The sequence below is a fragment of the Apteryx rowi genome, unplaced genomic scaffold, assembly GCF_003343035.1.
Source record: "Apteryx rowi isolate R43461 unplaced genomic scaffold, aptRow1 scaffold_323, whole genome shotgun sequence".
NCBI lineage: Eukaryota > Metazoa > Chordata > Aves > Apterygiformes > Apterygidae > Apteryx > Apteryx rowi.
Window position 1 is genome coordinate 434,343 of NW_020449675.1, and position 26,997 is coordinate 461,339.

The 26,997-nt window shown below is 57.9% G+C and overlaps 2 protein-coding genes across 3 annotated transcripts in view; one reads left to right on the forward strand and one right to left on the reverse strand.

The window, feature by feature from the left end:
• The window catches only part of EZH1 (enhancer of zeste 1 polycomb repressive complex 2 subunit), a 15,714-nt gene extending 1,025 nt beyond the window's left edge, over window positions 1–14,689 (forward strand). Inside the window, exons 1-20 of one of the 2 annotated variants that reach the window (XM_026071302.1) lie at window positions 822–991; window positions 1,544–1,664; window positions 2,265–2,393; window positions 2,688–2,807; window positions 3,398–3,518; window positions 4,237–4,410; window positions 5,488–5,590; window positions 5,886–6,049; window positions 6,908–6,999; window positions 7,812–7,992; window positions 9,009–9,205; window positions 9,750–9,841; window positions 10,472–10,512; window positions 11,051–11,176; window positions 12,168–12,346; window positions 13,012–13,107; window positions 13,550–13,631; window positions 13,805–13,885; window positions 14,296–14,380; window positions 14,500–14,689. In XM_026071302.1, the coding sequence (XP_025927087.1) occupies window positions 918–991; window positions 1,544–1,664; window positions 2,265–2,393; window positions 2,688–2,807; window positions 3,398–3,518; window positions 4,237–4,410; window positions 5,488–5,590; window positions 5,886–6,049; window positions 6,908–6,999; window positions 7,812–7,992; window positions 9,009–9,205; window positions 9,750–9,841; window positions 10,472–10,512; window positions 11,051–11,176; window positions 12,168–12,346; window positions 13,012–13,107; window positions 13,550–13,631; window positions 13,805–13,885; window positions 14,296–14,380; window positions 14,500–14,560 (2,319 nt within the window). In that variant the 5' untranslated portion in view covers window positions 822–917 and the 3' untranslated portion in view covers window positions 14,561–14,689. Of the gene's footprint in view, window positions 1–821; window positions 992–1,543; window positions 1,665–2,264; window positions 2,394–2,687; window positions 2,808–3,397; window positions 3,519–4,236; window positions 4,411–5,487; window positions 5,591–5,885; window positions 6,050–6,907; window positions 7,000–7,811; window positions 7,993–9,008; window positions 9,206–9,749; window positions 9,842–10,471; window positions 10,513–11,050; window positions 11,177–12,167; window positions 12,347–13,011; window positions 13,108–13,549; window positions 13,632–13,804; window positions 13,886–14,295; window positions 14,381–14,499 lie in introns of those variants that run through there. The other variant, XM_026071303.1, reaches the window with a different exon arrangement.
• A 3,943-nt stretch (window positions 14,690–18,632) lies between these two features.
• CNTNAP1 (contactin associated protein 1) lies at window positions 18,633–25,958 on the reverse strand. Its single transcript, XM_026071191.1, is given in 26 exon segments — window positions 18,633–18,826; window positions 18,922–18,969; window positions 19,134–19,367; window positions 19,522–19,615; window positions 19,728–19,855; window positions 19,964–20,200; window positions 20,293–20,532; window positions 20,615–20,833; window positions 20,920–21,087; window positions 21,166–21,293; window positions 21,409–21,565; window positions 21,919–22,122; window positions 22,275–22,394; window positions 22,491–22,597; window positions 22,683–22,854; window positions 22,922–23,071; window positions 23,157–23,418; window positions 23,764–23,907; window positions 24,000–24,184; window positions 24,254–24,457; window positions 24,562–24,709; window positions 24,796–24,989; window positions 25,172–25,383; window positions 25,706–25,758; window positions 25,760–25,799; window positions 25,801–25,958. Coding segments are annotated over 26 exon segments (4,200 nt in total).
• Window positions 25,959–26,997: the final 1,039 nt, after the last annotated feature.

Sequence of the window (26,997 nt, forward strand, 5' to 3'; positions counted from 1 at the left end):
GACAGGGGGGGCCGGGGGGCGGAGGGAGCCCCCCCCACCGGGGGTGTCGGGGGGGCGGCGGCGACCCTCCATATTGCGGGTCCCTGCGGCCCTGGGACCCCCCGTGGGGCGGATAGGGCCTGTGGGGCGGATGGGACCTCCTGTGGGGCAGATGAGACCGCCGTGGGGCAGTTGGGGGTCCCCGTGGGGCAGATGAGACCACCATAGGACGGATGGGACCCCCGTGGGGCAGATGGGGGTCCCCGTGGGGCAGATGAGACCACCATAGGATGGATGGGACCTCCCGTGGGGCAGATGGGGGCCCCCGTGGGGCGGATGAGACCACCGTGGGGCAGTTGGGGGTCCCCGTGGGGCAGATGAGACCACCCCAGGACGGATGGGACCCCCCCGTGGGGCGGATGAGACCCCCGTGGGGCAGACGGGGGCCCCGGGGCAGCGCGCGGCCCCGGCCGCTTTGCCCCCGCGTGTCGGCAGCCCTTTGCCGGCGCTGGCGCCGTTCCGCACCTCGAGCCCCCCGAGCGGCAGCGGGGGTTTTGCTCCCTGCTGTCCTGCGTAATTCCCGTCTGGGAACAGTCCCCGGCGCCGTCAGGTGGCTGCCGCTAAGCCTTCGCGTTAAATCCCCCCTCGAAATCTTCTGCGCGGCCTGGCTCGCTCCGTAGGTGGTTTTTAACACTGTCACCCCCGGGAGATGTGTGCTGGCATGAAGAATGCTCTATCGATGGGGTTTTTTTACATTTGAATGGCAGAAAGCCTCGTAAAAATGTTTGAACGCTGTGGAAATGCAGCTTTGAGAACAGCCCGTAGGAAATCAGGGAGTTAAATTTTTAAGGATGAATCATTGCAAAAGCAGAGGTCGGAGAAATCTACTTGAGCGTCTCCGAGTCTGAAGCGTCCGGTGGCTGTGTGGCTGCGTCAGGATGGAGTCTGCTCGACCTGCTTGGGCTTCGGATGTTCACACAGAGCCGTACGGATCTGCACGAACGATTACAGCGTATGCAAAGGGCTGAAGCAATGAAATAGGAGTGTAACACGTTTCAGAGGCTAATATTACTCTTAGGGAAAATCGTGTTTCTTTACAGAGTTCTGTTGTACAGTACATTTCTGAGAGGAAGGACTGAAAAATATAAACAAAAAAAAACCTTCCTGGCTTCCTGTCAACGTGAGAAAGTGATGGCTTGATGTAGCCACACTAATGATGTCGTTATTTTGTTTTGTTGGTGCCCCGGACAAATGGAAAAAAGGGAACACCCAAAACACTTAATCCACAGGGGATTCATAGCAATTCAGATTGGGCATAAGCAGCTGAATCCCTGTAAGCATGCTTAGTGCAGTGCATCTTCTTACGTCCAAAAGCTCTCCAGGCTTTTCAGTGCAATTTATTGTAATTATTCCTTAAATAGGACTAGTGCAGATTTATGTAATTATTTTTTCCTGGTTAAAGTCTACGATGCATTTAAAATCCACGTGGATTTCTTTTAATAGCACTTGGTTATAAGATTGAGATCTCCATTATTTGGTATTTATTCTTTTTGTATTTTTATAGAAAAATGGAAATCGCCACTCCTCCAACATCTAAGTGTATTATATACTGGAAAAGAAAAGTCAAGTCTGAATATATGCGTCTTCGGCAGCTCAAGAGGTTTCAGGCAAATATGGGAGCTAAGGTAAAGACATTATGAGGGTGGTTCTAGCTGAAAGGATATCTCCTGAATATTTTGCATTAGTTTATAGTACTAGAGCAGTTATCAGATGAGTGATTCATCCTGCTAATTGCAAAGTTGTATCTTAGTTGTAAATGTGAAGAGATATTACTTTTCCTCATGCTCCATTATTAGAGTAGGGCAGTGTAGTCAGTGTCCGACGTATAGCTACGAAAGCTTACTAGCCAAGTACTTGCACAACTGCAGTAAGAAGACTCATTTCCACTTGTTCTTAGAAATATCCCTTTGCTTTAAATCTTTCAGTGCAAAGGGACTGGTGGGTTTCAGGTGACTTCTATGCCTTTCTCGTTGGCAGGCAGGATTTTAGAAAAGGTTAGCTGTGGTCAGGAGTTATCAAAAGCTATTGGCTATTCAGTAGATTTACAATGCTGTTTTATACCAATCCTGAATTTAAGTAGGATTCCTTCTAATAGGTACCATCAATTTGAAATGCTGTGCTGAGTATATTGTTTGATACTTGAAACAAAATCCCTGGAGAGATTTTAGTGTTCTAAATCCTAACATGATTTTTAAAATTTTGAGTGCATCTTTCTCTCATTTCAGGCTCTGTTTGTGGCCAATTTTGCGAAGGTTCATGAAAAAACTCAAATTCTGAATGAAGACTGGAAGAAGCTTCGAGTTCAACCAGTGCAGTTAATGAAGCCAGTCAGTGGACACCCTTTCCTAAAGCAGGTATGGAKAAGAGAGCAAAAGTGGCACAGCAGCAACAAATGCTGGTTAGCACCACGGTTTTGCAGGGGACTGTGAAGATGCTTAATCTTTTTGTTTTGTGCTGCCATATGTCAGTATCAGACTGTGCCTAGTATTCTTCCATAATGCAAAAACAAAAAAGGTTTCAGTGTCAAGGAATCGGCATGAGTGAATGCAGGGCTTAGCTGTAGTTGTCCTGTAGTGTGATTTCCTCCTGGCTGTGACTACATCCGAGGTGTTGTTTCCTCACTGTCCTTCTGTTTGCTTATATTCCAGTGCACTGTTGAGAGCATTTTTCCTGGATTTCCAAGTCAGACACTGTACATGAGAACTCTGAACACAGTGGCATTGGTGCCCATTATGTACTCCTGGTCCCCTCTTCAGCAGAATTTCATGGTATGTAAGAAAGTGCATTTGTGCAAGGTCTTTGAGAGATTAATGTGTAATCATTGCACAGCTGTGGAGCAATTATACCTTCTTCAACCCACTTGTTTCAAACCATGTCTGCTCAAGAGATGGTGGAAAGTATTGTTTTAGTTGCTTGTTTTGCTGAATTCCATAATAGCCTTCTATGCAAGCTGACTTATCTACCTAGTCTCTCCTTTGTACTTGACATCTTGATAGGGCCACCATTATTTCGCAGGATTCAAAGAGTTAATGTTTCATTTTTTTTATTAGATTTTACTTCCTCTTTAAACAAAGAGTTTTATTTCTTAGGCAGGTCCTTTCCTTTGTGACTGGATTAGTCTGCTGTTCTCTTTGTAGGGATGTTACTGAGGGTTAGTACCTCGATCGCAGTAGTGCGTTGAATTATTTAATACAGCTTTTGGTGTAGCAGCCCCACTCTGACCTTCCTGGTTGCCTAGTTAAGATCATTTGCTTAGCAAACAGGCAGTCTGTGGCTAACCTGCTCCTTTGCTGGGCTGGGGGCTGTGTATTGTATCAGCAAGTGCTAGTTTACTGAATTGTGTCTAATCTCTTCTCAGGTGGAGGATGAAACTGTTCTGTGCAATATCCCTTACATGGGAGATGAGGTGAAGGAAGAAGACGAAACCTTCATTGAAGAACTTATTAATAACTATGATGGGAAAGTTCATGGAGAGGAAGGTAACCTGGGACCAAGGACGCACAGAACTGTCTGGTCTCTTGCAAATAAGATATCAAAATAGTTAAGAAATCTAAAGGTGGCAGCAGTAACCAGCTTTTCCCTGGGAGCTCTTAGAGTAGAAAAGCAGGAACTCGCCTGCTGTTCTAGTTTTCACAGACACAGTCCTGCCTTTTGATATCCTGCTCTGTTCTAGGCCTGGGATGCTCTGGAGCAGATGCTCTTGTTTGTGAGGGTTCACAGGCTTGTTCTGGAGTGTAGAAAAATGTGTTAGAGGGTATGAGGAGCTCAGCAACCTTATTTCACTTGTGATCTGAGCCAAGACTTCGTTTGGGCTTTTCAGAGATAAAAAGCCAGTGTGTGGCAGTTTTCCTACAGAGCTGCCTAGCCTGTTATAAGGTTCTGCCTAGAGGGAGGAAGGCCGTAGAAAACACTCTACTGTGGCTTCTCCTCAGATGACTTCATTAATGAGCATCTGTGAATAGAATAATCATTGCCCAGCTGGGCTGGCTATGTTGCTCTGTGTATCGATTGTCAGGAATTATTAAAAATGATTCACCGCTCTCATAGCTTTATAACATTAAGATCATCTCTTCCTCCCACCTATCTGTGCAGAATTGCTAGGAGGGTTCTAGTTACTAACATTGTCCTCTGGCTGGCTCATGATTTGCCACCACAAGAAGAGTGCAAGGTGATGGTTCTGACACCACTGTGTTTCAGAAATGATTTCAGGGTCAGTGCTCATCAGCGATGCTGTATTCCTGGAGTTAGTGAACGCCCTGAATCAGTACTCGGACGAGGAAGAGGAAGGACACAATGATTCTGAGGTTAAACAGGAGGACGGGAAAGAGGAGCTGCCAGTCACAAGGAAAAGAAAACGAATTGCAGTGGAAGGTGGGTTTGGCCACAGAAACTGGGACTGTGTTGGTCATGTTTCCATGCCTCCCTGAGTAGCTGGCCAGTGCTCTCCTGCCATCGCTGTTTTGGTTATTAATGTGTCATTAAGGGTAGTAAGCAGGTTGGCAGGTTTTGGTAAAGTAGTTGAAAAAGGAAGTTGTTCTCATTGTCCCTTGTGGACAGCATAAGAAGTCATTGGCTTGACCTGTGGCAAGGATGAATTTAGGTTAGACATCTGGAAGACCATTTAATGGTAAGATTAGCGAAGCAGTGGGATATTACCTGGGGAGGTTGTGGAATCTCTACTCTTGGAAGTTTTAAAGTATGGGTCTGGCAATCATCTGTCAGTAATCGTGTAGATAGATCTCATTCTGCTGTAGCACAGGAAGATGGATCAGATGACCTTTTCAAATCCCTTCTGGCCCTGTTTTCCATGTACTTGTGTTCCTCTTCCCTCTCCTGTGCCATCTGGAGTTTATGTTGCGTAGAGGAAGTTCTGTTTGTGGGATTTTCGTGTGTCCTGCATGTGTTTAGGAGCACTGACTGGTGGTTTCATCTTTGTCTTTGGTGTGTAGTGATATGAGTAACAAAAATACCAGGACCTTTTGTAAATGTAGAAACCCAAAAGCGTTGTCTGTAAATTTGTATTCTACAGTCATCACCTCCTCTTTCCAGCATTTTGCTAAGTTAATGAAGAATAATTATCCAGTAATAAAGTCCAGCCTGGGTAGAGTCTTTTCTCTCTCTAGATCTCTCCTGACATTTGATGGAGGCTTCCTATTTAGTCTCATCCTGTTTTGGTACAAATAAATGGTAATATTCTGTAAAAAACATTGTTAGCAATTCCATAAATACTTTATGCTACTTTGCTCAGAAAGTGGTAGAATGTACTGCATCTGGAAATGCCTTAGCCTAATTGCAGCACAAAATAAGGCTTATTGTATATGTGATTGCATTCTGCCTCTTAAAATATAATCCAGAACACCTACTGGAATCACTCTCTCTGGAAAAAGGAAAGGCACATTCAAGTCCAGCTTAACTGAGGAATTATCTCTTCTTTTTTCCTTTTCTTAGGTAACAAAAAGTGTTCAAAGAAGCGATTTCCAAATGACATGATCTTCACTGCTATTTCTTCTATGTTTCCTGAATATGGCTTCCCAGACGATATGAAAGAGAGGTAGAAGAGCTCTATTTAAGTTGTCTGTTACCTCTGTTAGCAACAGTTAAAATTTGTATTTCAGAAAAAACCCACTGTGCTCTAAGAAGTACAGCTCAGTAGCCATGGAAAGTAGTGTGCTGGGAGCTGGGAGGTGCCTTGAGCAGAAAGATTTTTGACTATTAGAAACTTTAGTTTAGCCTCAAAGTATCTAGGCCAGGTTCACACAGGCCTGTATTAGTATAGAACCTTGTAATGTTTCTCAGAATAAGAAAACATGCCTATCTGTGTTTTTTTGTTTCTGTTTTTTAAATAGGTACCGAGAGCTTACGGAAGTCTCCGATCCCAACGTGCTGCCCCCGCAGTGCACTCCCAACATAGATGGGCCATGTGCAAAGTCCGTCCAGCGGGAGCAGTCCCTGCACTCCTTCCACACGCTCTTCTGCAGGCGCTGCTTCAAATATGACTGCTTTCTGCACCGTAAGTTCAGTCTCAGCTGGATGCTTYCCTAGAGTCCCCTTTCTCTTCATTCTTCTCAGTGCTTTATTCTTCTCTATACCTTGCTTAGTGTCTGTGCTGCAGTCTTTAGAGGGTGGTGCCTTTCCGGACTTTTGCAGTGCAGCCTTAAGGAGCTGTCAGGCGCCCAGAAACCTTTTATAAAGATGGTTCCGCTACTTTCCACAGATGGATGGTGAACCAGCCTACATGTCAGTCCCCTTTTGTCTCACCGTTGTTCAGCACACTGCACTTGAGCCTCTTGGCAGTTTGTGGCAGACATACTGCCATGAATAGACTGAACTCTTACTTTGCAGAAGCTCCTCAGGGAAAGGCATGAATGTTACGCTTCCAGAGTCTGGGCATGCCCCCGTTTTTTGCAGCCTCATTGGAAGTTACAACTTCATCTTAGCCGTATTCCTGCGGTTTGTCCTGCCAAAGCCTTGTGGATACTGGTTAGCTGTTTGGCCTGTGGCTTCCCAGGTCTACAGGCTTCCTTGGAAAGTCACAGGACTCTCTCCAATGAATTATTTGTTGAAAGATACAGTATTAAGACTGCATAGTCTTTTTGCTTCAATATAGAAGCAAATCCTTTTCCTGCTGCCTGTCCTTCCCGAGTGTTCTGCCATGGCTGCTAAATTTGTTGGAGTAGAGTGGGCCAAGAGGTCCTGCCACACTGTTCTCTGCTCTTAGGAGATCTACTCCTGTAGCACTGGTGACTGCATCAGGCCCCCAGCGCGGTCTCTTTCCTTCATTCATCTAGTGTTGCCCCTGTCCCTTGCTGCATGAGGGAAGCCTCTTGTTGGAGGATGCTAATAGTAAAGATAACTGTTATTTTTCCAGCTTTTCATGCTACTCCTAATGTGTACAAACGAAAGAACAGAGAGACCAAGATTGAGCCAGATCCTTGTGGGGCAGACTGTTTCCTCTGGCTGGTACGTTTCTGCATTCCTCCTTCTGAGACCATGAGAGAAGCAGGCCTGGCCAGTTTTGCCCTGCAGAACTTTGTGGGGCCTTTGTACAGCTTTGGTGATTTTCAGAATTAGTTCTAATCCCCACTGGATTCGGGGGGAGCATGAAACCAGATATGAACCTTGTTTGAAGCCTTCTTTAGCAAATCTCCAACGAAGACTATTCTCATAGCAAGCAGATGGGAAATTATGGTGATAAATGATTTCTCTGGACTCAGTGCTGGATTTAAAAAATGAAGCCCAGGTTAAAAATGGGGGGAAGGAATCTAATGTATATGGGGATGGCTCAAACTGTTTTAAAAGTGATCTTTCAGAAGTACAACCTAGCTGTGTTACTCAGAGATGAGAACTACGGTAAAGATAAGATGATCTGGCTGCAGGGAGACTGATGCAGTTCATGGTGTCAGAGCTGATCATCTGGCTGAGATGCTAGACACTCGATAAAGTGTCTTTGGGGAGCTGCAGGGTTGAAGCAGAGGAATAGACCAGAAGGATTTCACTGCCAGGTTGCCAAGGCAAAAGGTAGAGAAAGGGGACTGGAGGTGTACAGGGTGAGGGAGCCAATTCCTACTGGGCAGCGAGGCAGAAGGAAGCAAAGCAGAAACGTATATTGCAGGCAGCTGGCAGGGCCTTTTCAGTTACTGAAGGTGACCACAAATGACTGCCTTCTTTTGGTGGCAGCAGTGCAGACCTTCTCCCAAGGCCTGTGGAAAAGCCTTTCCATGTTTCCTGGCTGTGTGCCACCCACCTTGTGCTGTGTTCTGCTCTGGTTGCAGGAAGGAGCCAAGGAGTTTGCTGCGCTGCACAATCCCAGGTCCAAGTGCTCAGGCAGGCGCCGCCGGAGGCACCATGTGGTCAGTGCTTCCTGCTCAAACACCCCAGCTTCCACAGTCGCTGAGACAAGGGAGGGAGACAGCGACAGAGACACGGGCAATGAGTGGGCCTCTAGTTCCTCGGGTATGATGCCGTTCCTAGAGATACCCTCTCCCATCTAGCAGTATGAACAGTAACAACAAATGGGCGCCGTTGTAACTGGGGCTCTCTCTCTGTCTTGCCTCTCAGTCCCTGCACCAGGGGTGTGGAATTCACAGTTAGAGTAACAAAGTTGATGTTTACAGCTGGATTTAAACAAGCATGAGGGACACAAGGCCCAGCCCTTTGCTGCTGTGGGAGTCGTGATCTTCTTGCTGGAATGAGGAATGTTGTCAAGCAGAGCAAATGCTTTGCTGGGAGCTGTAAGATTAAGAGCTCTTGGCTCTGAGTACCTTCCTCAGTTGTGCATGAGGAAAGTGCCCGCAGCAGGGCAGGTTGCTTGGGCAGTGCCAGTCTGTGCCTTTGTTCGTGCTGAGGCACAAAGAGCAGTGGCCTGGGAGCTGTCAAGGCAAGTGGCTTGGCTGTGGACCTGCTAAGCAGTGACCGCTTCCCCCTGCCTCTGTGCGGCGGATGAGCACTGAACTCCTTCTGCCAGGGGTGGATCACAGGGGTGGATCACTCCACCATGCTGGGGTAAGTGGTAGTGGCCAGGGCAGAATGAGCTTCCCAGGTGGTGAGAGAGTACACGTCTGGGCTGAGGCCTCAAACAGAAGAGCAGGGAATGGCTTGCTGATTCTCAGGCCTGTGTCTCTGCTGCTGCTGTCCTGGTTAGGAGGTTCCGTGGTTCTGCGTCCGTGGGCTTAGCCCAGAGTGGGAAGGTGACGTGGTGGCTGTCTGGCTCTTGTACTGCATTGCTGCAAGAGGGCCGGTACCACTGTCCAAAGAGAGGCCGTGCTCTGAGCTGCCTGACTCGAGGCAGGACTGTGAGGCGGTGAGTGCTATGCGTAGGGCTGTCCCTGTATAGCTGTCAGGAGGCGTAGGGGTAGGGAGTGCGGCAGGCTGTGTTCAGGCACCTTCTGCAGGGACTGCTATCCTAGACAGCTTTGGCAGCGAGGGTGTGTTCTTACTTGTGTTGGCCTAACATCTGCATTTTCTGCCAGAGGCGAACTCCCGCTGCCAGACCCCAACCAAGCAGAAACTCAGCCCTGCTTCGTCCCAGCTGTTTGCAGTAGAAACACCACAGGAGCCTGTTGAGTGGACAGGAGCTGAGGAGTCGCTTTTCCGTGTGTTCCATGGGACCTACTTCAACAACTTCTGTTCGATTGCCAGGCTGCTGGGAACAAAGACATGCAAGCAGGTACAGCCTGGCATTCTTGTTAGGGCAGCTGTGCACCCTGGAAAAGGCAGGCACTGCAGCACGTGGCCCAAGGACAGGAAGGAGGCCTTTGCCACTGCTTGCTATTTTTTTTTTAATCTTCTCTGCCACAAATCACCTTGAGGAATGTGCTGCATCAATGCTAAGTGAAGTTTAGTGTTGGGTGCAGATGCTGGGTATGGTGAAAACAACCACTGTCACCAGTTTCATTCTGCTGCAGCCTTTTATTTTGCAGAACTGCTGCTGTTCACAGAATAACCCTGCACATGTCCAGTGCTGTTAGCTTCTCCAGGGTGCCATTTCTTAGGCTTGGCTCTGACAAGGTGGTGGGTCATCTTTTCCAAGCAAGAGTAGCAATGCCACCCATGCTTCAGTGAAATTGGGAGCAGAACTGCCCACTTCTGGTCCAATCAGTGGGAGGCCCGTTGTGCATGCTTGCTTGTGCTCTCTCTGTTTATGCTTTAGATGAAAGTGACTTGAGTGCACTGAACTTTATTCTTCTTTTTGCTTCTGTTTTTTTTGGTAGGTCTTTCAATTTGCAGTGAAAGAATCACTTATAACAAAACTGCCAACAAACGAATTAATGAATCCATCCCAGAAGAAGAAAAGGAAGCACAGGCAAGTATTGGACAAGCTTGTTTTGTTCTTAAAGTGCAACCAGATCCACTGCTTTCTGTGCCAAAGTGTTCCTGGTAATCCCCATCTGGCTCCCGTCTGCACACACTTCCCATTGTCACACAGGGCTGCTTGTGCTGCTGGCTGGGAATTGGGCCCCTAGCCTGTGTCTCTGGTGTGGCTGCCCTAGTTAGCAAGCGGTGTGGTTTTGTGTCCGCGGGCTTAGCTCTGGAGGAGAAGGCAGTGTGGTGGCTGTCTGGCTCCAGTGCTACGTTGCTGCGAGAGGGCCAGTCCCGTTGTCCTAACGGTGGCCTAATCTAAGCTCCCTGACTTGCAACCTACTTTTTGTGTGCTGGTTCCAGTGTATCCAGCTGCAGTGTTGTTTCAGGGTATTATCCTGGCTTTAGTGCTTGCCTTAAATAACTTCTGTTGTAGCTGTATTGTTCTCATGTTTCTTTACTTTTATGGCTGTCTGGTAGTTATTAATGCATGAAGCTGTCAGACAGACTCACTGGAACCTCCTGTCTGCAGACGCTGCACTGACTAGTGATGTCGGCACAGTCAGTCTTGGCTGGATATTCCTTATGGAAGCTCATGACTTCCCCTGAGACGCTCTTTCTGCTTCCCTTTCAGGCTGTGGGCTGCACACTGCAGGAAGATTCAGCTGAAGAAAGGTAGCATTTGCTGTGGCTGTGCTTATGAGTTGTTTGCGTGGCTGTTCACCCGTGGAATCTAGTTCTCGGGCTCTGACTTCCACCGCAGGAGATTCAAGTCCTTCTCCTTGGCCTGGCAGCTCCAGCTGCAGCAGTGCAGAGGGAGGAGAGCGGCTCCCCTCCGCAGGCCTCATTTTGATGCAGCAGGACAAGGCCTGCTGCAATTGTTCCTTGGGAATCACCGCAATGCCAGTGTTCTTTCCGAGTCAGTACGTGCAGTCTAATCTTGCTCCCATCAGAGGGGAGGCTGAGGTTTGGCATACAGTCCCTGTGTAAAATGGGCTGTTCAAGGGTGAAGTAGACATGTGTCATGTATTTGTAATCACACCCCTGTGTCTGACGGACTCAGCCAAGCTGTGCGCTGCGTTGCTGCTGGGCTCCCTGCCCTCTACAGGCGAAAGGAGAACTTGCATGATCTCTGCTCCAGAGCCTCAGGCATGTTTTGAAATGTTTCTGCAAAGTGCAGCTTCCAATCATGGCATTTCTCCTCTATTTCTAGATAATTCACCTACCCAGGTGTACAACTACCAGCCCTGTGACCACCCTGAGCATCCCTGTGACAGCTCCTGTCCTTGCATTATGACTCAAAATTTCTGTGAGAAGTTCTGCCAGTGCAACCCTGACTGTAAGGAAAAGCCTGGGGCTATCATGCATGAAAACAGCCAGCTCTCCTGACAAAGACCAGAGGGAGGGTGTAGACCTGGGACTTGCCAAAGGCCTATTTTATTCTTGCGTTCACACCACTGCTCTGCATTCCATCTGCAGCAGTTTGATTAGCAGTCTGCTAAAGTCAAAGTAAAAGCTTGAGGGAAAGTGTATATTCTGTGTTGCCCCATGATTTACAGAAGCTGGTAATGCCTACTTTCATTGGAGAGTGCTCGTCTGCATGTCTGTATCCAGCATCAACAAGCCATCTGTGATGCTGCTGATTTGATGAAAGGAGGGTGTGTGGCCAGGGGTTAGAATGGGAGTTGGGTCGCTGCTCTGCCACAGTCGTTCTTCCTTGCTGAGGAACTGCATTCCCAGCTCTGTGATGGAGATAACGGCACTTGCCCACATCACTAGGGCTTCCGAGGGTGAATTGCTTAAGGGTTATGACACAGCTTGGGGTCTGTAAGGGCTGTAGAGTGGCAAGGAGCCAACTCAGGCTCCAAAATTGTCTGTACTGATCAGTTATATTATGTTTATATTATCAAAGTTGTTTATTTTTCAAACCGCACACGTCCCAACTCCTTTGCACACAGAGTATTTCTGTGATTTATTGTTTTCACCGGTTGGATGCTCTGGCTGCTTCACCTTGTCTGTCCTGTTGCATTTTTTAGTGAGCCCTGTCCTGGTGGCTCAGGGAGGCGGGAAGGCAGACTGGGGGGTCCCCTCACTGCTGCCCGGAGCAGTGTGGATGTAAAGTGCATTATGAGCACAAAGACACCTTCCTTGTGTTACCAGGGTGGTGGGCAGACAGTGTGGCCGCTGGTCATGTGTGCGCACGCAATCCCGATAGCCTGCCAGTGTGTGACTTGGTTCTTTAGAAGCTTCCTTTTGGGCAGGGACATCGTATGTCCCATCTGTTCTCTGAAAAAACTCCTGATACAAAAATGTGGGTTGTTTTGCTACAGGTCAGAACCGCTTTCCAGGCTGCCGCTGTAAAACCCAGTGTAACACCAAGCAGTGCCCGTGCTACCTGGCAGTGCGGGAGTGTGACCCTGACCTTTGCCTGACCTGCGGGGCTTCAGAGCATTGGGACTGCAAGGTGGTCTCCTGCAAGAACTGCAGCATCCAGCGAGGTCTCAAAAAGGTATTGACAGCAGCACTGCAGTGACGTGGCACAGGGCTGCTTCAGAGCAGAGCTGATGAATTAATCTCTAAGTGGGAAAGGGTAGGTGGGCCACGCACAGCCACCTAAGTGGAAGGAAAACTGGGCAGGGAAGCTGTTCTGCCCAGGCTTCTGTAGCATTTAATCTGGAGTTTGGATTAAGAATGTGCAAATCAAGAGAGAAGAATTGCACAAGCAAGAGTGAGAACAAGGGTAGTGTAAAAAGTGACAGAGAAAGGTCAGGTCTTGAATCCTGCTGGTCAGGGAAGGGGACTGCACATGAAAGAGACTGAAATTCAGAGAAAGATGCAAATTGCTGGATGGTAAGTAACGTGCAGCTCCAGCCTAATGGTGCTGCTGAGCCTAAGTCTGTAGGGAGCCATGTGTCACTTTACACCAGGGGATGTTGGATAGATACTTACTCCCATTTTGTTTTTCTTAAGTTATTTGATGTTGTGATGGAGCTGTGAGCATGGCAGGCAACACAGCATGGTTGCCCCTGGGCACCGCTGTAGCCCCAGAAAGTACAGCTTCACAGGGACGGGGACCGTCTGCCTGGCGTCTGGGGTGTGATCTCTGTGCTGCTTGCGTGCTGGGAGGTGGTAGGCCTGCAGACTGTAACCGTTTTCATTTCATGTTGGCTCTAGCATTTGTTGCTGGCACCATCTGATGTCGCTGGCTGGGGGACGTTCATCAAAGAATCTGTGCAGAAGAATGAATTTATCTCTGAATACTGTGGTGAGGTTAGTGCATCTGCCCTTTAGGAATGCACTTGCTGGGACTGCTGTGCTGTGTGCTCAGGAGAATGCGCTTAGCAGAAGTGCTTTGTTCAGCCACTGATCCAGTGGGGATAGTGTGCCTTACCCAGGTCAGCCATGGTCTGGCCAAAGGGCTCACACTGACAAGGTTAGAGACTGAATTTTGCACCCTACTCCATTTTGGGACCCATCTCAATATCTCTAGACCTTCTACCATAGAGGAGTGTGTCCCATACGTGTTGCTCCCTGGGAGCCCAGCTGCTGTACTCTGCTCCCTCTGAGCCTTCCCGAGCCCTGGTGAGCTACCACCCGCTGGTGTGGAAGGGCGGGAGGGTATTTCCAGGAGCTACAGGAACGTTATTCCGTGCAGTGATCCTTGCTGCGCCATCAGTCACTGAATCTCTCTCAGAGCATTCTCCTTCTCCAGCTTATTTCACAGGATGAGGCTGACCGGCGAGGAAAGGTCTATGACAAGTACATGTCAAGTTTCCTCTTCAACCTCAACAATGGTAACTCGGGTGGCACTTCTGGGAGGGGGTGGAAGAGACTTGGGCTTCATGCCTGTACCCACCACTTTGGGGGCTGGTGGGTGGGCATGTGGTGTCCGCCCATCTGTCATGTGTGTAGCAGCTTTGTCTTTACAGGATACTAGAGTTCTCTCTCTCTTTTTTTTTTTTAATAGATTTTGTTGTTGATGCCACACGCAAAGGAAATAAAATCCGCTTTGCCAACCACTCTGTGAACCCCAATTGCTATGCCAAAGGTGAGATATCCCTGCCCAGTCACATCCAGTTAGGGGGAACAATCTCTGGAGTCCTGCTTAGCTCTGGGAATGCAGAGGATTCACCAGGGTCCTGAGTCTCCCTGAGTCCAGAGGAGCAGCAGAACTTCAAAGACGGGGACGAATTTTCCTTCTCTCTGCAGCAAATCACATCTGTGCTGGTGAGGGCCCTGTTCAGTTCTGCCATGGCCCTGACTTCGCAATGAGAGATCGCTGCTGCAGAGAGGCGGCTAGCTGCTCCCCCAGAGAAGTGCCCTGTTCATGCTAGGCAGGAGCTCTGGTACCTGGGCCCCAGAGGCTGGCAGGTAGTCAGGCCAGGGTAAAAGTGCTGTGCGACTTCCCAGCCTAAGCTGGAGAGTTGTACGTCTCTGATCCTGTGTCTCTGGTTGCAGTTGTGATGGTGAATGGAGACCATCGGATAGGAATCTTTGCCAAGAGGGCCATCCAGGCAGGAGAGGAGCTCTTCTTTGACTACAGGTGACGTGGGGAACAGCTGACTGGGGATTGTGGTGCAGGGGTTGAAGCTGTTTTATGCACACATGTTTGCAGGGAGCACAGGAGGTCGTGACAGCAGCTGTGATTTTCCTGTCTTATAGGTACAGCCAGGCAGATGCCCTGAAGTATGTTGGCATAGAGAGGGAGACGGATATCATCTAGGCCCCATGCTGGGCGTCCCCAGCACCCTTTGCTGCTGCACCTTGTAAGCAATGCCATGTTTGCTTCACGCTTACATGACTGCTACCAGTGTTCCCGTTGCTGTGTGTGTCACAAGTGCTACATTCCATCCCGACGCCTGGAGAGACACTCGGGGAAGGAGCGTGAGGTGGCTGCTGCCAGGGGTTAGCAGTTTTGCCCAGCTCTGGGATGGGGCAGGCTCCAGAGCCTGATACTGTTAGTGGTCTCCAGGGCTGGAGCCCGTGGACCAAGGCAGCTGGGGCTTGAAGGAAAGCTGTGGTGCTGGAGGAGGATCAGCCGTGAGTTCAGAGCCTCTCTCCATTTTCCACCGGCTGCTGGAAGAACAAGAGTGAGTGAGGTACCACCTGCACCGCGACGCAGAGGGCCTGAGTCTGGCCGTCTGGCGCAGCCGGGGATGGGGGTAGGGAGGGGGTGGTGGTGTTCCTCTGCAGCCCCCTCCCCTGGGGTAAGCTCAGGGCTCTGGGCTTCCTCTTGCTGCCTTTTTTGTCCTGTTGATTAGGACACAGAGACGAGGTTGGAAACCGTAGAGACTTGGCCCCACACCTGCGCGTCTGGCTGCAGCAGTCCCTGGGCCCCACAGCTGCTGTCAGTGAGGCTCCTTTTTCCCCCCATCCCAGCTGGCTGGAGGACAGAGACTACCTGTACGCAGTCTATGTGGCATCATCCATTGGGATGGGGAGAGCAGCACTATGCAAAAAGTCACTTTTGGTAGGGAAGCCGCTGAGCTGATTAGAGACAAAGAATATTATAGGGGGGTTGCTGCAAGCACAGGAGGAGTGGACAGAAAGCGTGACCCCGTGTGAGCGAGGAAGCCCTTCAGCCTGCTGCATTTCCTTGTGGCCAGGCTGTGGGGTGGTCGGTTAGATCGTGCCTGTCGCCAGCTCCTCTGCCGACTGGGTCTTCCAGGACTGGTGCGTTGATGTTTCTGCTGGGCAGCTTTGGGGCTGTGGGGGGAGACTGCCTTTCCCTGGATGGGGCTGCATCCAGATTGGGAGATGGGCCTTTGCCGCTGTGAGCCCAGGACCTTTCTGAGGGACTCTGGTGCTCTGTTTCGCCTCGGACACTTCAGGAGGCAGCAGAGTGGATCCCTTTGGGGTGACAGTTTCTTGAATGTTGCTTTGTTGAGTTTTGAACAGGGCGTGATAGACCTGTTGTCACTAAGTGCAGTGACCAAGGGGGAGGCTCCTCAGAAAGCTCTCCAGAGGTTTCTGGCACTCTGGTTCTGTCCCTGGCTCCTGGGGATGAAGGGGAAATGTTCTCTGTCGAGGTGAGGTTTGGCCTCAGCATCCCATGCAAAAAAAAGAAAAAGAAAAAGAAAAGTAAGCACTTTAAACTAAGCCTTCTCAGCCCCGCAGCTGGGCCCCCTGCACCTCCCAGGGTGCTCTCAGGTTGGAGGGGCCACGTCCTGGACTCTGCTCTTGTCTTTCAGTGGCGTCTTTGCAGGGGTGTTTCTTCAGGCCTGGGCCTGGGGGAGTTTGGGTGGAGGGTGTCGCAGGGAGCCGGGCCCCGGGTGGCCTGGAAGGATGGTGCCAGCCCACAGGAGCAGGCAGTGTCCTCCCGTATGCAAGCGGGCACCCTGCGAGCCGGCGAAGGGACCTGCAGCCCAGCCTGGTGCTCGGTTCAGGGGACGGAGGCTGTCCCACCAGGCCGGGTCTGGCTGCAGCCATCCGGGGTGGTGTGAGAGCCAGCGGTACGGGAGTCCGAGGTCTAGGGTTAGACTCCTGTGACAGCAACGAAATGGCTCCGGGGGAGATCTGAACCCTGACATGGCGCTGAGACACCCCGGAGAAGGGGATGCGTTGCCCTTCTCCCACGTGGGTCCAGAGCCCGGTTCCTGCTGGCTGCGAGCTCAGCAGCTCTGGGGCGGACGGTGTTTGTGCGGGCACCGTACGGGCCAAGCGCACACCCGGGAGGGGAGCAGGGCTGTGCGGCTCAGGGCATCGGCCTGCTCCTTGGGGGAACGGCAGTGCTCCGTACGGCGAGGCGCAGCCTCCCTGCCCCAGGAGCGCAGCAAAGCTGCGACTGCAGGAGGGTCTGTGCCCGGGAGCAGCCCCGTTCCCCGGCACAGGCCTGCTTAGCGTGGCTGCGTTTCTCAGCACCCTGCTGCGGCAAGCGAGACCCATCCTTCCTGCTGTGTCCGTCGTGCCCTGCTTGGGGCTCCTAGGGGTGCCACACGCACTTGGGGCTCCTAGCGCCTGTGCCCAGCACCTGCCTGAGCCCTGCTCCTCTCGCCCCTCGTCCCCTGCGGTCTGCTGCCTCCGTCCATCTGGCTTGCCCCGGCCCTGCTGTCTGTCCAGTGTCCTCTGCCGCCTTGGCCATATCTGCACTACGCGAGGCTTGTGTCTGTGGTTTGTTGACGGTGAATTATAATGCACTTTAAAAATAACATGGCTTGTAACCTTTGTCATAATAAAGTGGTAGCGAACTTCCTCCTGCGGGCTGCTGGCCTCCCTCCGTGTTGCTTAGGGGGCAGCAGGCAGGTGCGGTGCCGTGACTGCCGCCCTCCTGCTGCTCTTGGGACCATGGGGCCAGGCCTGGTGGAAGCGTTTCCCCCTCCCGGGGTGTTCTCCCTTGCGTGGGCCAGCTGGGAGCCCCGGACTGGACCTGGCAGGGTGCTAGGTGCCGGCTCCCACGGGTCGCACCCTGCCAGGCCGGTGCCTCCAGCTGCCTGAGCGCATGCCCAGCTCCGAGTGTGCACAGCGGGGTAGGTGCACCCCAGGGAGCCGGCAGCGCGCTTTACGGTGGCTTCGGACGGGGAGACCGCAAAGGAGCGGGCGCGGGAAGAGCAGGGCGCACATGCGGGGCCGTGCCTCCGTCGGCGGAGGGCCGAGCCCCTGGAGCAGTGATCCGGCCCTGGCCCGCCGGCTCCTGCTGCCTGCTCACGGATGTGGGAGTGGGGAATCGTGACCAGGTCCTGGCAGCGCCGTTCCTGTTCCTAAACGCGGACTGACCCCCGGACGCGGGAGAGGAGCTGCTGTCCCATCACACCCAAAGGCAGGGGAAGTGTGTCAAACGCGGTCATTCTGCCTTTATTTGAGTATCTTCACATTTCATTCAACAAAACAGATTTTTTAAAAATAAAGTGCCCAGTGGAGCTAGGCCTTTGGGTAGATAAATGCATTTTTGTGACATTGTCGTACCACAATATAGCATGTGAACAGGAGCTTTCACTGGGCTGGAGGTAATCAGCAGGACTAGCACTTCTTACAGAGAAGTAGCAAACTACAGACCACTTACCACAACACTCGCTTTAAATGTGACATCTGACGTTGAGTTCCGTTTTGTTTTTTATACAAACCGATAGAATAAAAAAATTAGAGTGTAGTAGAATATTCAGCAACAAAAATGGTAGAAAGAATCTGTACCTGATTGTATGAAAGCAGCATCTCTCAGCAAAGTGCAGGTGGCGTCATGCGCAGCAGCAGCGGCCGTGGCGTGCGCTGGCCGGGGTATTGCACGGGAGCCTCCCGCGCCGCCTGGCGCTGTGCTCTAATGCTCTATATTGCACGTTTTCGTTCATGGCTCTTGCTAAGCGAGTAAAGAAGCGGGTAATCTATGCGCGAGCGTCGCTAACTGGGCGAGTGGCGGCCGGGCGCGTTTCCGATAGAAAAAGGAGCGGGAGGGCGCGAGCGGCCCCGCAACGGGAGCGGGGCACGTGGCAGCCGCCTCTGCCAAGGGTGGCCCCGGCATTGGCATTGGCCCCGGCATCGGCCCCGGCCCTGGCGGGCTCCGCGCTCTCCGCGAGAGGCAGGCGAGGGTTTGGCAGCTGGTGGCAGGCAGCAGCCTGCCCGGGACGGAGAGGCCGGCTGTGCTGTGCCATGCCGTGCCATGCCGTGCCGCCGGGGCGAGCTCCGCGGGCCGCTCTGGGAGCCGGTGGCCGGGCAGAGCGTGGCCGGGAGCGGGCACTGCAATCCGGAGGCGGGTGCTGGCAGTTGAGGCGTGCTCGTCCCTTTGGTCCCGCGACGCTGGCTGGTCCCCGGGCCGCGGGGGCGGCGGGGGGCCCCGCTCCCAGGCTCGCGGGGGCTGAGCCCCGCTAGTCCCCTTTTGCCTCCTCCAGGATCTGGGGCAGGTTCTGGTCCTTGCGCGCGGCCGCCGGCTGCTTGGCGGCGCTGCCGTAGTCCTGGATGGCCTTGGGCTCGTTGGTGTGGTAGGAGCCCTTGTAGCGGTGGTGGTAGAAGTAGAGCAGCGCCAGCAGGGCCCCGAGCAGCAGCAGCAGGAAGATCACGACTGCGGGGAGAGGCGGGATGAGGGGTGGCCACCGGCGTGGGACGGAGGGGCGGCGAGCCCCGGGGGATGCGCGGGGACCGCCGGGCGCCACTTACAGCCGATGACGATGCCGATCCAGCCATCGTCGTGCACGTGGGGGAACTCTGTGGGAGAGCGGGGGCCGGGGCTGAGAGGGGCCCGCGGCCGGGCCGCCCCGGGGGGCAGCCAGGGCCTCGCGGGGTCTCGGGCAGGCGGAAGGGCCCGGCCGTGCGGCAGAGCCCCGCGCCGCGGCGGAGGAGAGCCGGGAGCGCGGCCCCGGGGCGCCTACCTGTGCCCATGTACCAGGGGTCCATCTCGGGGGGGATGAGGAGGGGGGTGAGGGGCAGCATGGAGGCGCAGCTCGACTCCACCAGCTCCCCGCGGACGCTGTAGAGCGGCACCGCGCTGCTGGGGCGGAAGATGGCTTTGAGGGGGACGATGCTGTTAAACTTCACCCCTGAGAGGCAGCCGGAGAAGCCGGGCGTGTTGTAGCGCTGGATCTCAGGGTCGATCACGCCGGTCTCTGCCAGGGCGCGGGAAGAAACGGCTCGTCCACGGCCGCGGGAGAGCGCGGAGGGGACGCGCCGTCCCTGTGCCCGGCTCCCATGGGGCGAGGGCAGCTCAGGGAACCCGTCACGGCCAGGGGCCGCGGCACGGAGGGGACAGGACCAGCTCACCCATCACGCGCCCCAGGTACAGGTTCTTGGGGGAGTCCAGCTTGCTGTCCACGAAGGGGGAGAACTGCTGCTCCATGACGGGCAGGTAGTCCACCTGGGAGCGGAGGGGAGGGGAGGGAAGGGAAGGGAAGCGCGCTGCGTCGGCGCCCGGCCCCGCCGCCGTCGGGCGCCCCCGCACCCCGCTCCCGCCGGCCCCGGCCCCGAACCTGCGTGTACAGCGTGCGGTAGAAGCGGGTGATGTTGACGTGGTGCGGCCTGCCGTCCGTCACCGGCTTGGTGGTGAGGGCGAAGACGTAGGGGCTGGTGCCCAGCTGGTAGCGCAGCTGCAGGCTCCCTGCGGGCAGAGCAGGCACCTGAGCGGGGCGGCAGCCCCCAGCGGCCCTGGGGCCGGCGGCGCTGGTCCCCGCTGCCGGCAGCTCGTCCGGGCCCCGCGCCTCCTCACCGTCTTCCTTGATGAGCACGGCCATGTAGTCCTTGACGAAGGAGCTGACGTAGAGCAGGACGGCGGGCGCCGCGGTGGTGCTGAAGCTGAAGCTGACCTCCTCGCTGGTGAGGTTGTAGCCGGGCAGGGGCTGCCAGGGGCTGCCGACGATGCTGGCGAACTCACGGGCCGCGTACAGCGACACGGAGAGGATGCTGTACCGCACCCAGGTGCCCTCCTCGAAGTAGCCGCCGATGTCTGCGGGGACCCGCGGGGGTGAGCGGGGCGCCGCCATCCCGGTCCCAGCCCCGGCCCGCGCGTGCCGGGAGCCGCCGCGCGGCGCCGCTCACCCCGGTTGCAGAAGGGCCCGTCGAAGGCGGAGACGCTGCAGTTGCAGGTGTAGTGGCTGTAGCGCTCGACGCAGAGCCCGCTGTTCTGGCAGGGCACCAGCGGCTCCTGGCAGTGCCCAGTGCAGTTCACGCGGACGCCCTCGGTCTCGTTGGCCTTGCCCTCCAGGTTGAGCGTGACGCCGTTCATGCGCAGCGCCCGCAGGCAGCCCAGGAAGGGGCGCATCTTGTGCTCCGCCGCGCCTGTGCGGGACGCCGTCAGCGCGCCGGAGCCGCCGCCGCCACCGCCGGCACCACCCGGCACGGCTGCCACCGGTGCACTCACCCACGTAGAGGGGCCGGTCGAAGTCGAGGTGGACGAAGCTCTGCGGCGGGGCCGGCCGCGCCGCCCAGGGCAGCTTGTCCACCCGCAGCCGCGCCAGCTTCACGTTGAGCTCGGCCTTCACCTGGTGCCACTCGTCGTCATTCCAGGGCACCGGCGACCGCACCGTCAGGTTCTCGTGCCCGTTGCCGATGTCGTAGGCGAACACCACGTCCCGGGTGGCTGCGGGGGACACGGGGTGAGCGGGGAGCCCGGCCCCGCGCCGCGCCGTGCCGCCCCGTGCCCGTGCCGCCCCGCGCCGCCCGTACTGTTGAGCTCCACACGGATGTAGTATCGGGAGCCGGGGTTCTCCAGGAAGACGCCGGACTGTGCCGTGGTTTTGAAGTAGAAGGAGATGTCGAGGCTGTGGTTGGCCTGGAAGGTGGGGAAGAGCAGGGCCGTGCCCCGGTTGAAGGAGACGGTGTTCCAGGTGTTCCCTGTGTGGAAGCGGGAGTGGCGTGAGCGCCGAGGGGGGGGTCCCGCGGCGGCACGCGCCCCCCGGCCCCGGCACTCACGGTCCCCGTAGCAGCGCAGCGGCCCCAGCAGGAACTGGGCCTCGGAGCTGGAGCGGTTGGTGTCCCCCACCACCACCTGGGTGACGGGCAGGTGGTCCACGAAGGTCAGCAAGCCCCTGTCCGTCCTCCTGCAGCGGGCGCGCGGGTGAGAGGGGCTGAGCAGGGCTCCAGCCCGTCGCCGCCCTGCGCCCCTGCCCACACCAAACCCCGCTGCCCCGTGGCCGCGGCGCCCGCCCCGCTCACCACAGCGCGTGGTCGGCGTCGCAGTTGCAGAAGTACTTGGGGTCGGCGCAGTTCTTGTCCAGCCCGCAGGCGCAGCGCTGGATGCCCGGCCGGGAGCCGCCCCAGTAGTAGTGACGCTCGTTGTTCCGGCCCATCCAGAAGCTGAAGGGCAGCCCGGCTGCGGGCACGGGGGCAGGTGAGGGGCTGCGCCGCCCGTGGCATCGCATCGCCCCACGGCATTGCCCCATGGCCTCATGCTGCAGCATCGCCCCATGGCATTGCCCCGCAGCATTGCCTCGCGGCATCATGCTGCAGCATCACGCTACAGCATCACCCCACAGTATCGCCCCACTGCATTGCCCTGCGGCATCGCCCCGCTGCATCACACTGCAGCATCACCCCATGGCATCACCCCACAGTATTGCCCTGCTGCATTGCTCTGCAGCATCATGCTGTGGCATTGCTCTGCAGCGTTGCCCCACGGCATCACCCCACAGAGCCGGGGCCGGGCACCTGCTCCCCGGCACTCACAGGGCGTGTTGAGCAGGCGGGAGCTGTAGCAGTGGAGCTCGATGCGCTGCTCGCAGTACTCGGAGGCGTTGGCCAGGGCCGAGACCTCGGCCCAGGAGGCGTTCCAGTACTCCACCTCCCCCAGGTAGGGCTGGTCCACGCTGGAGCCCGTCACCCGCGTGGCGTAGTGGCGGTTGTGCCGGATGACGGTCCAGGCCCGGTCCTCTGCGGTGGCAGCAGGAAAGGCAGGCGGCTGTTAGGACCGATCCCCCTCCAGGGACGCCCCGCGCCCCGCGGCAGCATCAGGGAGGGACAAGCCCCACGGCGCCGGTGCCCCGTCCTGCCCGTGAGCTGCCCCGCACCGCCGCTGCGCCCACCTTGGATGTTGCAGTACACCGTGAAGGGCTTGAGCGGCCCGCTGCCGTCCGGGTCGATGGTGTAATTCCCCGAGGTCTTCCCGCTGACCCGGTAAGCGTCGCATGACTCCTTGTAAAGGGCTGGAAAAGGGAAATGCGAGGGCCGGGATCAGCGGGGGACGGGCGCTGGGGGTCCGTCCCGTCCCATCCCGTCCCCCTGCGAGGCGCCGGTCTCACATTTGTGGCAGGTCTCGCCCTTGTAGCCCGTCAGGTCACAGATGCACGTGAAGTCGTCCCAGGACTGGATGCAGCGGCCGTCGTGCTCGCACAGGTTGGGGGTGCACCTGGGGGCACAGAGGGCTCGTGTCCCCAGCGCCCGCGGCCCCCAGCGTCTGCAGCCCCGCTGTGCCCCACCGCCGGGGCCGCTACCTGTCGGTGATGCCGCAGACGTCGAAGAGCACGTCGGCGTACTGCCCCAGCCGGCGCTGCACCAGCAGCTCCAGGTCCACGGGCTGCATGTCCACGCTCAGCATCTGCAGGCAGCCGTGGAAGGCGGTCTGGTTCGAGCGGCAGCCCGTCAGCGAGGCCGGCTTGGGGCAGCCTGCAAGGCACGGCGGGGTCAGCGGCGCCCGGCCCCGCGTCCCGCCACCCCGCATCCCGCCGCCCACCTCCGAAGAAGTACTGGCTGCCGGTGCGCAGCTGGAAGGGGTGCGCCACCCGAAACTCGGCGCCGTCGTCGTCGTCGATGGTCACCACGGCCGAGCCATCCCGTGCCACCAGCTGCACCGAGTGCCAGAAGCCGTCGTTGAGGCGATGCCCTGAGCGGGAGTGAAGGGGGCGAAGGGGGTGAGCACGCTGCTGCGGCACAGGCACCCTGCCGGCACCCCGGCTGCCCCAGCCCACCTGCGGCAAACTCCAGCTTCTTCTTGCCGGGCTGGGCGATGGAGACATTGACCTGGCCCTGGCTCAGCACCATCTCCAGCGAGCCCAGGCGGTCGGCGAAGCTGGTGTAGAGCAGCAGCCCAGCGGTGTCCCAGGAGCGGAAGCGGAAGCTGACGGCCAGGCGGTTCCTCCGCGGGATCCCCGGCACCTGCACGTAGTTGTTGATGCCGGCGAAGGTGATGGGGGTGTTCAGCTGGTCCTGGCAGTAGTGGCCCACGCTGCCCTGGAGGGGACCGCGGAGGCGGTGAGCGGCCGGGGGGCCCCCTGTCACCGGCTCCCCCCGCTCAGCCCCGCCGCCTGGCAGCGCCGGCCGCACGCCCCGGAGCCAGGCACGACCTTGCGCGGTCGATGCAGGGCCACGTGGCCGAGTGTGGCAGTGGCCTCGCATCACCCCACCGCGGGGACGGGGGGCCCGGGGGCAAGGTCACCCCATGGCAGGGATGGGAACCCCGGGGAAGGGGTCACTCCATGGCAAGGACAGGAGCCCCGGGGATGGGGGTCACCCCCAAGCAGGGCCGGGACCCTGCGCCCCGGGAAGGGGCTGCCCAGGCTCCGTGCGGGGCTGGACCTCGAAGCGGATGTTGGAGCGGCGGTGCCGGGCCAGCTCGGCGATGTTGACCCCGTTGAAGATGATGTTCTCCACGCAGCCCCGGAAGTTCTGCCGGTAGGTGAGGTGCTGCTTGTCCTGGTCGATCACCCCCCCGAAGAAGAGCTGGGGGGCGGAGGGACAGGGCTCAGCCCCTCGCCGGGGGCCGGCACCAGGTCCCCAGCGCCCGGCAGGCACCCCGGCCCCGCCGCACCCACCTCGGTGTCGAGGTCGAGCTGGTTGAAGGTGCCGTGGCAGCGGAAGCGCTTGACCTCCCCGTCCAGCGTGAGGTTGACGTGGTGGCCGTAGCGCTCGACGTGCACCGCATGCCAGTGCTGGTCGTCCAGCAGGCTGCCCACCGCCACCGTGGTGTGGCCCTCGCTGGCGTGCAGCGGGCTGCTGCCTGGGGAGGGGGCTCCGTCACCCTGTGCCCGGCCCGGCCGGACCCCCCCGGCCCCCGGCCCCAGCTCACCTAGGCTGATGTGCAGGAGAAGCTGGGCTTGCTTGAGCTCCAGCGTGATGTAGTCGCCCTGCGAGCCCTCGCCGTGCATCAGCACCCCGTCCTGCTCCACCGTCTTGAAGTTGAAGGAGATGTCATCCTCCATGGTGCTGATCCTCTTGGCCCGGAACTGGTACGAGATGGCGTCATCGCCATCGAAATAGAGCACGTGGGACCCTGAGGGACGGGCAGAGTGCTCGGGCATCACCCAGCAAAGGGCTCTGCAGGCACGCCGGAGCGTCCCCCAGGAGCAGCCCCGCTCTGGGCAGCCGGACACTCACGGTAGGGGCAGCCGTAGAGGCCCAGGCGCAGCCCGATCTTCCCGCGCGGGTTCCAGGCCACCGGGATGATGCGGACATAGCGTGCCAGGATGGGGTAGTGCAGGTCGTGCCGCACCACCCCGCTCTCATTCACGTTCCCGAAGAAGGTCTGCGGGAGGGAGGCCGTGGTCAGCAGTGTCCCCGCGGGCTGGGGGCGCTGGAAGATCCCCCCGCCACCCCGCGGTGGCCCCGTACCCAGTTGCTGCCCTGCTGGAAGAAGGGCTTCCAGCTGGTGGGGTGGTCGCCGTAGAGCACGATGTAGCGCGTCAGCCAGTCGTACGTGTTGAAGGTCCCCTGCGTGGCCACTGCGTTGATCCTGTGCTTCTGCATCAGGTCGATCTGGAGCCAGGGCTGCTTGTCCCGGGGGTCGGGGGACCAGCCGCTGGTGCCTGCGGGAGGAGCGGCGCTCAGCCCCGGTGGCCTGGCCCCGCGCCGTCGCACCCGGGGACCCCCGAGCCCTGCACAGGGCGAGACCCCGTGGGGGGAAGTTCTCACGTGGTGCCCCCACCCCACGGCTGCCCCTTGCACTGGGCGCGACGGAGGCGGCCGCGGCCCCGACAGCGGGACTCACTGTGCAGCCGGGCAAAGCTGGCCGAGTAGAAGATGTTATATCTGGAGGAGGCACCAATGGAGGAGGAGTACAGGGGGGCGACGAGCTCATCGTAGCAGGGCCCTGTGGGCAAAGGGGTGCTGAGGGCAGTGCGCCGGGCCCCCACCTCCATCCTCCTGTTCCCACGTCCCAACCTCCCAGGCTCCCGGAGGCTCCCGTGGTGGGCAGAGCCTCTTGGTGAGAAGGGTCACGCACTGGAGCGCTGAGATCACGGCTCCGCAGGGGGCCGGAGCCCGCAGGCGGCTGGCAGCAAACCCACACCAGCCAGGGCGAGAGGCTGCCAAGGCCGAGGATGCCGCTGCCCCTCGGGAGCGCCGGCTGCGCGGGGCCCTCGCCCAGCACCGTGAGCCAGCAGTTCTGCATCGCCCGCCTGTGCTGGGAAGGGCCTGGCCTGGGCAAGCCCCGTGGCTGGGAAGGGTCTGCTCGAGGCGGGTCGGCCGAGGACACGGCCGCCTCGCTGCCGGCAGCTCCGTGCTCGGCTCAGCAGCGCGGCGCGATCCCGCTCCTCGTGCGGCTCTGCTCTCGCCTCTTCCCTCCCACTGCAGAGAGAGCTGACACACCTCTGCAGGCTCCCGCGCCTGCACCGCGCCGCACTGACGTGGGCAGCGGGGAAGCCCCCTCCCCGCCTCCGCCAGCCCCTGCCCTCTCCTCCCTGCCGCCCGGGCAAGGCCGGGGGGAGCTGCCGGGCCGGGATCCCGCTGGGAGAGTCCAGGGGCCGGGGAGGGGCTTGTGCTAATCCTTGCAGCATCCGCAGAGGAGCCTCCGGCAGGGATGGGGTCCCCAAGCCCCTCGTGGGGCGGCTCCAGCGGGTGCAGGGGCAGCAGGAGCCAGGGGAGCGTTTGCTGCAGTCCCAGCCCTGGCTGCAGGGCCAAGGGCAGCCCAGCGCCCCTGCCTCCACCAGCGCAGCCCGAGGGAAAGGCCTTTGCCCGGCCCTGCTCCCGGGGGTGCTGGGGACCCACTCAGAGTGTGGCAAGGGCCGGCTGGACCCGTACCCGTACAGGGGGGACACTCCCCTCTGGCCCTGGCTGCCCCCGGCTGCGGGAGCCTTGGTGCAGGATCCCGAGCAGACGCAGCGGGGCCCAGCCGGGGGGATGCCAGGTGGCCGCGCTGCTGCCATCTGGCTGGGGGCCGCCACCGGCAGCCCTGGATCATCCCCCTCCCTGCGGCCCCCCCGGCTCCCACCTGGGCCGCGGCGCACGGGGGGCACCGGCCCTGCCGCGGGGCTGTCAGGGCTGGAGCCCCCTCCCCGGCCTGGCGGACCCAGTGCTGCAGGAATGCGGTGCAGCAGGGCCGGTGCCCTGGAGCTCCCGGAGCCCCCCGAGCCCCCCGAGCCCCCGAGCCCGGCAGGCTGCGGGGCGCCGGGCGGGCCGGTCCCGCGGGCGGGGGGCTGCGGCGGGGCCGCCCCGGGCACGGCGCGGGGCCGCCCGGACGCCTGGGTCCGGCCCGGCGCGGGCGGGTGACCTTGGGGAGGGCGCGGCTGGGGAGCAGCGGGGATGCTCGGGAGCAGCGGGATGCTCGGGAGCGCCGAGAGATACTCGGGAGCGCCGGGGATGTTCGGGAGCAGGGGGGGATGCTCGGGAACGCCGGGGATGCTCCGAGTGCCGGGGATGCTCGGGAGCACCGGGAATGCTCCGGATGCCGGGAGATGCTCGGGAGCACCGGGGATGCTCCGGATGCCGGGAGATGCTGGGGAGCGCCGGGGATGCTCGGGGTGCCGGGGGTGCGGAGCGGCGGCCCGCAGTGCGGAGCGGCGCTCCGGGGCCGGGGCCGGGGCCGGGGCCGGGGCC